This window comes from Zeugodacus cucurbitae, chromosome 2, assembly GCF_028554725.1.
Source record: "Zeugodacus cucurbitae isolate PBARC_wt_2022May chromosome 2, idZeuCucr1.2, whole genome shotgun sequence".
In the NCBI taxonomy this organism is placed as follows: Eukaryota; Metazoa; Arthropoda; class Insecta; order Diptera; family Tephritidae; genus Zeugodacus; species Zeugodacus cucurbitae.
Window position 1 is genome coordinate 28,286,472 of NC_071667.1, and position 12,447 is coordinate 28,298,918.

The 12,447-nt window shown below is 35.0% G+C and overlaps 1 protein-coding gene across 2 annotated transcripts in view; it reads left to right on the top strand.

Annotated features, from left to right (window-relative positions):
• Positions 1-12,447, top strand: part of LOC105213641 (zinc finger protein rotund) — a 161,544-nt gene that overhangs the window by 20,039 nt on the left and 129,058 nt on the right. For both annotated transcript variants that reach the window (XM_029041251.2, XM_054228291.1), the window contains exon 3: positions 6,804-7,367. In XM_029041251.2, the coding sequence (XP_028897084.2) occupies positions 6,804-7,367 (564 nt within the window). The remainder of the gene's footprint in view (positions 1-6,803; positions 7,368-12,447) is intronic.

Consider the following 12,447-nt stretch of genomic DNA (forward strand, 5'->3'; position numbering starts at 1 on the left):
AAATGAAATGTAGTAAACATTGTTGCCGATAATATGCTGTAAAAAAATATTTTATGTAAAGAAAAACAAAAGTTATGGTAGTTTGAAATTCTTGGAATTATTCCCTTTTTCCAATTTATGAAAATAAAGACACAAATATTAAATAATATTAGCATTTATTATATTAATAACATAGAAAAGATATTAATCCTCATCTATATCAGCACCATCCAATGTGGTTGTGGGCCAAGTCAAAATCAAATCATAAAACGTCTTATACTCTTCAGGAATATATGGTATGATTTTTTCGCACATCATTCATCTTTTTTTCGTTTATGGGTAGTTTTGACCGGTATGATTTTTCGTCAGGTATTTTAGGAGTGGTTCTTGATTTTCGGAGCAAAAAAGATGTCTTTACAAATCCGTCAATGAATTTGGAACAGGTTAAGTAACCTTTATTACCACTATTGTACGATTGACCCAATAGACGCTGTGTTTTTATACTCTTGCAACCTGTTGCACAGAGTATTATAGTTTTGTTCACATAACGGTTGTTTGTGTCACCAAGAAATAAAAGAGTTAGATATGGGGTTATATATATATAAATGATCAGGATGACGAGTGGATTTGAAGTCCGGATGTCTGTCCGTCCGTCAGTCCGTCTGTCCGTGCAAGCGATAACTTGAGTAAAACTTAAGATATCTTAATGAAACTTGGAAAACACATTCCTTGGCACTCTGAGTATGTTCCTTTAAAAATGGGCAAAATCGGTCTACTGCCACGCCCACAAAATGACGAAAACCGAAAACCTATACAGTGTCATAACTGAGCCAAAAATAAAGTTATGAAAATAAAATTTGGAACATAGGATCGCACTAGGGTAGGGCACATTTGGATGTAATTTTTTTTGAAAAGTGGGCGTGACCCCGCCCCAAATAGGTTTTTTGTATATAACTCGCAAACCAATAAAGCTATATAAACCAAACTTTCTGTAGTCGATTATCTTTCGTACCCCACCACACCCCATGAAAATAGTTGAAATCGGATAATAACCACGCCCACCTCCCATACAAAAGTTAGGTTGAAAATTACTAAAAGTGTGTTAACTCACTAACGGAAAACTTCAGAAACACTCAGATTTTTTTACAAAATGGAAAATGAGCGTGGCGTCGCCCACTTATGGGTCAAAAACCATATCTCAGGAACTCCTCTACTTTGTAATAGTTTCCTTACCTCCCAATAATATGTTTTGGTTTTGTTGGCCAAATCGCTTCACAACCACGCCTACTTCCTATATACCAGAACTTTGAAGACGATCTGGATCGTTTACTTTACAATATATAAAGTAAGCACTAGTGAAGATATCGGTGCAGAACTTTGCACAAATACTATGTTTATAGTGTGGCAGCTACATTCTAAAAATCGCTAAAAATCGGACCATATATCGAACATAAGGACCTCGGTGCTTCTCCAACTTTCAATGGAGTTTATACAATATATATGACGACTATGTGGGTCAAATTGTGTATTATATAATATTAATTAAGTTAAATAAATAAATTGCGAGAGTATAAAATGTTCGGTTACACCCGAACTTAGCCCTTCCTTACTTGTTGTGTTTTCTTTTTATAAAGGTGGAAAATACGTACCCCTCTTTTCTTTTTGGAATGTTAATCTCATCATCAGATGATTGGTTCTCAGTTGACATTGTTCTTTCTTCTTTTAAATCATCACAACAACGCGCACCACAAACGTTTGTATTCAAGGTCAAGTGACAACTAAATAACTGGTAAACAAAACAAAATCGCGATGATCTAAGCAGCCGGCTAACCAGCTAATCAAATTCAGTTATTACTAACGGTTTAAGTGAATATAAATGTCAAATTAAAATGGCCTTTAATTGTATGACGAAAGTTTGTTAGTTGGAAGAAAGAAATAAATCCATGATTTGGCCGCTAGTATTACAATGTCGTTGACCTTTTTATTTCTTTTTTCAACCTGACGCGTAGTTTTACGAATGAAAAGAGCTAATATGAGTAAAAATGTATTTCGTCAAAAACGGCTTTTATTCCGTTCTTCCAATTGGTGGTTCAAATTTTTTGGATAATTTTTCATATCAACAAGTAAGAAAGGATAAGTTCGGGTGCAACTCGCAATTTATTGGTATAGATTTCAGCAAATCATACGTGTTATTAGGGTATCGAGAAAATATTATATCACGAATTTCATTGAAATCGGTCGAGTAGTTCCTGAGATATGGTTTTTGACCCATAAGTGGGTCCACGTCTTTTTTCCATTTTGTCAAAAATTCTGAGTGCAACTTCCTTCTGCCATTTCTTTTGTAAAATTTAGTGTTTCTGCCGTTTATCGTTAGTGAGTTAGTGTGGTTATTATACGATTATATGAATTTTTATGGTGTGTGATGGCATACGTAAGGAAAACAAATAAAGCAAGTTTGGTTTCTGCAGCTTTATTGGTTTGCAAGATATGTAAAAAACCTATTTAGGGGCAGGGTGACGCTCCCTTTTGCAAAAAATGGCATTCGGATATGCCTCTTCCTAATGCGATTCTTTATGCCAAATTTTATTATTATAGGTTTATTAATGGCTTAGTTATGACACTTTATAGATTTTCGCTTTTTACCATTTTGTGGGCGTGGCTGTGGTCCGATTTCGCCCATTTTCAATACCAGCCTCCTCAGGGTGCCAAGAAAGATATGTACCAAGTCAAGATATCTTAATTTTTACTCAAGTTATCGTTTGCACGGACGGATGGATGGACATCCTGATTTCAACTGATCATTTTGATATGCATAACCCTATATCTAAGTCTTTTATTTATAGGTGACACAAACAACCGTTAAACTAGTATACTCTCTTTTGCAACTTTGTTGCGAGAGTATAAAAATTACCTCGGGTCCTTGAGCTTATCTGTTGAGGAAAAAAACGTAAAAACTACTGGTAACTAGTTGCGGAGCAGTTGGGTTTGTGGTTTAAACTAGTTCTAAAGTAATTCACAACTAGTTGCTTTCACTGCTGGGTAGCCAAGAATTGTTTAACAGCTATGAAAGTGTACAAATGCATGTGTGTATGTGAATTTGTGCTGGTTGGTGTGGCTTAATTCCACACATGCATATATGGTATATTCTAATGTCACCCATGCCACATGCACACATAGACCATACCACATACATACGCTCCATTCACAACTTCGTTTCTAAACATTTCAAAATTTGTGAATGAAAATATGCTTTTTATTTCGCCACGTTTTACTATGTTAACGTATTTTATTTATTTGACTTCTAAAAGCGCAGAATTTCTAAGCAAATCGATTATATTTTTTTACAATTTTCTAAATAAACCACACGAATAGGCTGTGCTCGTATGACGCAGAATCGCCGGCAAAACCAAATAAAAAACCAAACAGCATGCAATCTCGCTAAAACAAAAGTCGACAAAAAGTCGGAAAATCTGTTGCAAAATGTAGCGTAAACTGTTGCATGTAGCGTAAAAAACACTCATCGAAAACGAAAGTTCCTAAAACGTGATATAGTTGCATAGGAAAAATATATTAGAGTTTAAATAAAACATAAAAAATAATAATACAAAAATAGTGCGAAAAATAAGAAAATCTACTATATGTACAACAACAACAAAAACAAAAGCAAATCGAGCAAATACAAAGCAGCGTGTGCTGGCGAGAAAAAGCAAGCAAGCAGAAGTTTAGAATAAATACAGTGTGGGCAAATAGTAGTGGGATGCATGCAGTGATGTGCGATTAAAAAAAAAACAACAACAAAAGCAAAAAGCTACTCAAAATATTGAATTGAGAAAAAAGCTTATGAAAGAGTGCCCAATTAAAAAATGTGCGAAAAGTTTAAAATAATAAAAACAGTGTACGATTGCCACTAAAACAAAAAAAAACTAGGAAATATTATTTTTTTAGTGAAGGCAAAGAAAAAATAAGTTTCTATTCAAAGTAAGTAAAAAATAAAATATCAAAATTAGACACAATGCGTGCCGTTTTGTCGTCTGCTGTGAAGAGTATTTATTTCAAAACCAAAGTTCCTATGCGAAAGTGCAAAAAGTGAATGTGACAAGCAAAAAGTGTTGCTAACCAAGTTCACGAAATAAAATGGTGAAATAAAAAGATTTAGAAATAAAGAAAACCAAACTAGGAGTGAATTTATGAATTGAAATATATATATATATGTAATAATAAGCAAAACCGAAATGACACCACAACTAACGGAGCATGGAATGTAGTGATAAAAAATAAGCTGACATGAGAGTAATACAACATAAATTGTGAATATCGTTGGCACAAGAAAGAGCAAAACGTATTAATCAGTACAAAGAAAAACGTTAGTAGTGAATTAAGAGTAATAACATTTGAAGTAAAGAAGAAAATATAGCGCAAATTTAAGTACAACAATAATAACAATACAAATGTAGCATAATCTGTAACGAAAGAAGATGATTGTAGTCGGAGAACATAACAGTAATTAAATAGATAAAAATCATATCAAAAACTACTTAAGTGACAAAGAAATGATCATTCAACCGCTCTTAACATTTAATATATTTCAAAATAAATAAATAATAATGAGGAATTACGAATAGGAGTTAGCTACAAAGTAAAAAAAGAACAAGAAGCTAATGTGGAAAAGTGAATTACATAAGTAAAGTAAACAAAGTTCCTAAAACTTAATATAGAGAAAAAACAATTAGACACCTAATATAAAAAGTATTTACTTAAATAATAAATATTAAAAGAAATATTTTAATTAAAAATAAAAAATATTAAAATCATTAAAACGAAAAAATAATTTAATTAACCGAAATAAAAAATATATATAAAAATAAACTAAAAATAATGCTGCTTGGCATTAAATATTGCAAAAAAGTTTATATTATAAAAATCATTTAAAAAAATTTTAATCGAAAGGTTGAAAATATCAGCAAAAAAACTAACGCGAACAGCCGGAAGTAGACTTTCCGTTAAGCAAAAAACCAAGCATATCTATGTACAATAAAATATTTAATTCACCAACACTTTTAACCGCTAAAACGTCGCAAAACACTTGAAAGTGAATGCTCAATTGCGAAACTGTTGCAATTGTTTGAGTTCCACAAGTATTCAACGTAGCATGCTTAAAGGCGCAGCATAAGTATACACAGCGCACCCTTAAAGAACAATGAATATGCCACCCAACACAATGAACTGTTGCACTGTATTGCCACCGTCTGCAGATACCATTCTGCGACACAATGATACGCAGCACATTTTGTCGTTGGCCAGCAGCCACAACATCGCCACGGCGCAACAGTTGGCCGACGTGCAGGAGTTGTATACGCGGCGGCACAGACGGATGCGCGCCAGCAACGTTTACAAAAACCCCGTTCAATGTATAAACTCTACGTCGGCATCACCAACGCCGCCGACGCCGACGACGTCGCTACATGCACGAACGCCAACACCAGCAGCGGCACCGTTCCTAATGCCAGCGGATTTCTACAAAAGTTTACTCGTCAGCGCCGCCGCTCTGCAGCAACAACAGCAGCACCAACATCAGCTGGATCAGCAAAAGAAATTATATGAAAGCGAAGCTGTGCTTGAGTACGAGCGCAAATCGCCGCCACATCAAAAGCGTGCTACGCATTCGCCATCTAAGACCGCTCGCTTTTCGCGTAATTTCTTCTTCTCGGCGGCAGCTGCTGCTGCAGCTGTTCAACGCAACACTGTTACAGCGGAAGAGCTCAGTGAGGCGACCGGCGACTCTAATGACAGCGCGAGCGGTAGCAATCACGTTAGTTGATGGAAAAGTAATTAGTTATAAGATTGAGTATATTCAGATATCACTCTCCGTACGGTTGATTCTTTAACTAAGTATGTTGAAGATATTTCGTTCAGCTGCTTGCTATAGCATATTTCTTTAACTAGGTTTCTAGGTTCTCTTAGAATTGCGTGGAGTTCTGAGGATTTATGCTGCACTAAGGTACATGTTCTACAGTCTTTTGAGTTTTGATCATGTTGACAAGATGTATATTCAGTGCCTTCACCGTAATTGTCCTAGCTGGGGTGGATATGATATTTACGAGTAATTTAGTAATTTATGCTAATCGAACTATCCTCGCTTAATTAGTTTCTAACAAACGCCTCACTAGTCCATATATTTTAAACTCAACCATAGACATGGTAGTCAGTAGTCAATATAAAGGGTGTACGGGGACTGAATGAATATTAGGATATACATATGTTATAAGGTCGCATGGGAGATATGTTAAAGTGGAAGAACGGAAATGAATATAGAGGAGTATGGTGGTTGGGAAGATATGGACAGATTGCTTTTTGGAGAAAAGAAAAGAATTACAAAAGACACTTGATACACTAAAGTGATGAATAACTTTGGCAATTTTGCAGATATCTACAGTAAATCTTTGTATATAAGACTAAACTTCAATTGAAGGATTTCAATATTTTTCTCCAGCATTTTATTAATTATTGGCCTAAGTGCTCTAGCGGGTCCACACCTGGCCATACCAAACCTATTAGTTGCTTGTCTATGAATCTTATCAAAATAAGGGGAAATATATACAGCTGTTATGAAACCCAAAGGGGTATGTAATATACATATTCTTTCAGATCTTATATATATTTTTAACAAACAAAAGATCTACAGATATTAATAAAATATATTATCTTACTAATTTTAGAGTCTACAATGAAATGCTCAATATTTTTAACATACAAGTTTTTGTGTATTGTAATTGCTTGAATGCAAAATAATTCCATTCATCACTTACTGTTTTCTTTTTTCGCAGAAGCCCAACAATTATTCGTGGCCCCTGGCAGCTGTCACGCCACCGAGCACAATAGGCGCGCAAGCAAATACAATAGCTCCAACCAGCAGTAGTTCTTCACATCATATTACTCTGCTACCGTCTTCCGGTTCGGGCACACCGACACCTCCCGTCGGCGGATTAGATTTACATGCCGCGGTCACCGCTGAAGCCACACACAATTTCGAGAGCGCGCTAAAGTCACCCGCCCAACAACAACAACAGTCGTCCCCAACACAGCAACAGCGTAACTCCGCGTCTGCAGGCCACCTGAGCAATTCGCAACAACAACAGCATCAAAGTTTGCATTCGGCCGCTTCGACACCCAATTCGCCTACCGCGGTCAGTGCTGCATCGGAAGCAGCAGCAGCAAGTGCGGCCGCAGCCGTTGCTGCCACCATGCCGATTGGCGGGGTTCAGGGGCAAAACCCCACACAGGGTTTAGTGCATTGGATGAGTGCCGTTATGGCCGAACATATGACCGGACAAACGCATCACGATCCGACAGGCGTTGGCATGCATTACATGTGGAATGGTAATGTCGATGTAAGTATTTATGTATGTATATTGCGTAATGATTATTACTTTATTGTCAGGTGACACATTGTTCTCTTTAGAAACATTTTCTCCCCCTCCTCTAAATAAGTTCTTACTATTAGCTCGATTGCGTGCAAATAGTCCTCAGCTTTATATTTTCAAAACAATGCTTTGAAAATATAAGTTAAAAGCTTCAAAATAATTAAAATGCTTGCACTGAAAAAAGCTTCTAGTACTACTAATATAATATTTTTCACTTTGTATTAACTTCGTTGCTTACGAACCAACCAGAAAAAGGACGAACATAAGCAGAAGTTGAGAAACTTTGTCCTTCGGTTGATGTTGACCACGAAGTCGTATTTTTTGCAAAGCGCTGTGAGCTCTCCGCAGCTTGTAACTTCAATTACAATACAAGTATATATACCGTTAAGCGTCTGTATGTAAGTTTTCGATTATGCTTCGTGACTTCCTCGAAAATTAAGTAAATTAAGGAAGTTTTGTAAGCGTCAGTGTGCAGACAGGCGGAATTGAGCTTTTGATGAGACATTAGGGTGGTCCTTAATAATACAAAGAGAATACGCCTCATCAGTCTTAAAATCCAACGCAGAATCAATCAGTCTTGCAAACAGGTGCTATTTTAGACTGAGCAGGCAGCTGAAAAGTAAAGACCTCTCTTGACGAAAAAAAATTAAACTTTACAAGTCGCTCATAATTCCCGCCCGACGACGAAAACACGAGATATTGACATGCAGTCGGGATGGATGAGAACACTCCAGCTCTGAGAGTATACGCCGAGGGAAACAGAGAACGAGGAAGACCTATACTCTGTTGGAAAGACCAGGGGGAGAAGGAAGCGAAAATAATAAAGGAAGGAAGACGCGTTCGTGCTAATTGGTGTCTACGCCTGTAAAGAAGAAAAAGAAGAATCCGATGATACCATGACTGATGGCGTTTTAGCACCATTTCTGTCATAAACACTCTAAAATTAAAAATGTCTTCTTACAAAGTAAAACCACCCTTGCATACATACATACAGCGGAAGTATTGTTATCGGTACTACCTAAAAAATACTTATAAGTATGGGTGGTGTAGTACCATTGAATGAATATACTTACACACATATACAATATTCACTTGTTTAAGATATTTATACGATTTTTTTATAATTGACAGCTCGAACGTACAAATGTATGTGTGCCTTAGTAAAAGATTCTGCAGTAAAAGCCCAACTAGTTACTTTGGGAGTAGTATAACTTAACAATACTCAAAACAGTTTGAGAGGGTTGGACAAACCAAACGTTTACATTTCCTTCCCTGTAGATTTGCGTCGAGCTTTTTCACACAATAGTCAAGTTGACTTTGTGATATTGTTTTTAATACAGTTGGACTTCCATAACTCGAACTGCTCTAACTCGAAGTCCTCCATAATTCGAACTATTGAATTGACAATAGAAGTCAAAATTCGTACAAATTACATTCTTTAACTCGGAAGTCACTCTAACTCGAACTTTTTTGTGGATTATGGTGATTCGAGTTAGAGAAATTCCATTGTATTTTTAATGCCATTAACTTGAAGGTCAATATTGCTTCTCGAACACCGCAATTTCTACTACATCATAATATTGATGACCGAAGTTTGTTTCATGGAAAATAAAACGCTAAGAAAAGAAACGCGAATCTTTAAGGAGTTTCCTAAAGCAAGTACCAGAGCTGAACTATTGCGGAACTAGTCCAATATCCTTCAAGGTACTGCCAATGTTAGATGTGTGAGTAGATGTACTCATTCGTTTTTGTTTCTTAAAAATTTCACTGTCTCCGAGCGAGAATGACATTCACTTCACTGACCCTACACAATATTCATGAGTAGTTAAAAACAAAAAAGAAACGTAAAAAGAGTACAAAATGTAAGCGAGCATTCCATTTCGTACATACATATGATGCAATCGATTTCTTTCCCTCACTCTCCCCCTCTATTTTTTATCCTTCTATGTGAGAGTTTTTATTTTTTTTATGCTGCGCTTCAGACGGATGTGTTGCTTCATCAGTTATGCATCTTCGCTCTTCCTTCGGTTTCCTTTTTTTATCAAATGCACCTAGACCCATTTCGCTTAGCTCCCTCTAAGGCTTTCTCACGGTGATTGTTGCTTGTTTTATTGCTTTGCTTCGGAAAAATTGAAATTCTGCATCGGGTTATTTATGCAGGAGTATTCGTTGTTAGTACTAAAGTCTGATTCCTGAAAACATCAATAATACATTTTCGCTCTTAACTATTTTCATTCTTTATTAGACTGAAGTGGGAATCCCCCTTTGCGAGTCGTATACTGTTGTATATTCACTACAGAGGATCTTACAATTTTCGACAGTTCGGTTTTGTTCTATAATTTGTAATAAAGAAGATTCAATGGTATTTTTTACCGTTTCGAACAATCAAAAGCGCCAGAGTTCAACACAATAACCTAACGTATTACTTAAATGTAACGCATTTTGTTGTTTTATAGATCTGTATTCTGCATTTGACAATACAAGTACTTGTACCTTTAGGGGGCTATACCAGGGTGCCATTTTTAAAAAATCAATTTTTTTATTTTTTGCTTATTCGATAGTTTATACTTTCATAAATATCCTGTGAAAGCGGTAAGTTCGTATCTTGAATAGTTTTTGAATGGTAGCACTCTAAAGAGCGACCTCCGCAGGTTCAAGCAGCTATAGTCGAAACTTAAAATGCGTTTTTTTCGAAACGTCATTTCTCAAAATTACTGATATCATAACTCAACGATACATTGACCGATCGACTTCAATTTTAAACCGAGTATTCTTGAATATATTTACTATACAATGACCTACGATCTTTTTGATTGGTCGAAATTTATTTGCAGAACTTCGCCATTTTGTAATTTTTTGATATTTTTCAAAAATCGTAGGTCATTGTATAGGAAATATATTTAACTTTAATTTTTTGATTTTTTTTGTTTCAACAACTCATTCTGTAGCTCAAAGTATACCTTATTATGTGCAAAAAACTTCGAAACAATCGATCGAGTACTTTCTTGTAAAAAAATTCAATGTATTTGCTTGCTCTTTATGCCCACTGAGAAGAGAGGAATTTAATTATTAACAATCGTCAACTTATTGCCTTGCGCTCTCTTGTAATTAATTTCTTAATTATCTTTATTATTATTCTTTAAATTCTATGACATTTACACCCTTCTTTCTCCTATATCTTTCGTTTTTTTTTTGCTTGACAAATTTTATTGATTTGAATGGATATTGATTGTCTCAAAAGACTCAGGGACACAGTGTTTTTTACTCCACTGGCGCTACATTGCCGTCACTTGCCTTTTCCTTATTCCTTCTTTGTTTAATTTTTTTTTTTCACGTTTTCGTCTGTTTATTGTCGGGAAACTAAGCACACTTTGGTGAGAGGAATAACGGTGGTTGCAAGAAATGTGGAGTATGAATCAATGTGAGAATGAATCGTTTAATACGGGCAACAACAAGAACATCACTTATCAGGGGCGAACGCAGGGAGGGGTTTTGGGGTGTTAAAACACCACACCCCCCGCCCCCCCCCCCAAAGTAATTGAATTTTTAAATAATAGAATTTAATTCTACATAGTCATTTGAAAAATTGTAATTTGTTGTTTTCAAAGCAATCTTTCTGCCGACGATGTAAGAATATCTATACTAATATTATAAAGAGGAAATGTTTGTTTTTTTGTTTGTTTGTCTCGAATAGGCTCCGAAACTACTGAACCGATTTGAAAAATTCTTTCACCGTTGGAAAGCTATACTATCCCTGAGTGACATAGGCTATATTTAGTTTAAAAGAAAATAGGGTTCCTTACCAAAACTCCGATAATGTAAAAAAATACCAAAAAACTTTCTTTAATCGCGAATGCTTCAAAAACGATTGAAGATATAACAAAGTGATGTACTACAATTTTGTAGAACTTATCATTATCTACAAAAAACGTCGCGACATCATATCTCTAACTATTATAGTTTTGTCACAATAAGCGATTTTATATAAAAAAATTAATCAAAATACCACTACGTGAAAAGGCTCTTTATTTATACATTAGTATTAATCCTTATCGAAATAAATGATTTATTATTTAAGATCAAAACCTTTATACATATAACTTTTTGAATTATTAAAATCTGACATACCATTCAAAAGATATCACGAGTTAAAAATTTCGAAATTTTTGAATGGTCCTGTGCGGAATTAAAAATAATAGTCGCTGGATAATAATCTATACATATAAAAATGAAACCTGTTTTCCATTGTCACGACATATCATTAAAACGGTTGACCGATTTGGCTGATTCTTTTTGTGTGTATTCCAGGGGGTTTGAGAATGGTTCTTACGGAGAGAAAATTTTAGAAAACTTGCCTGAAAATGTCTAAAATTCACACTTTTCTAATCTCCCATACAAACAATTTGTTATAGGTATTCATTTTTATATGGAGGATATTATAGATTCCAGTTCAAATTGAATAGATACGCATTCATAAGATAGGTCAGCTATACAAAATAAAGTAGTGCATCAAATTTACACTAAGGCGGTACGAAGTTCGCCGGGTCTGCCAGTGTAAAATAAAAAAAAAACATTAGTCACTAACGGCGTTTTGATACAATTGTATCTTCTAAATTTTGTGATTTGATACTTTTTTGTTCACAAACGGCCTATTTTGATACTTTTCTGCTGATACATAGAATTTAATTTTTGGAAACTATGAAAATGTTAAACTAAAAACAAACCTATTGTATCTGGATAGTATTAAAAAGTTGTGGGAATGAAGGCCAATTAAAAAACCCAGAAAAATATAAACTGGACTTTGCCTTATAACTCTGTGGCTGCTGAACTGGATTTTTTTAGATTTAAGGGGAATTGTGAGTCGAAAATGGACTTCTTTTGAAAATTAGTTCTGAACTGAAAAGTCACCAATAAGGTTTCTATTATTTTTTTTAGAGTTTATTGTTAATCATAATACAGGAAAAATTTGAAAATTTTTTATTATGACTTTCAGTTTTCGTTCCATGAGCAAACTATTGTGAAATAAATTTAAATTTAAAAAAATTAT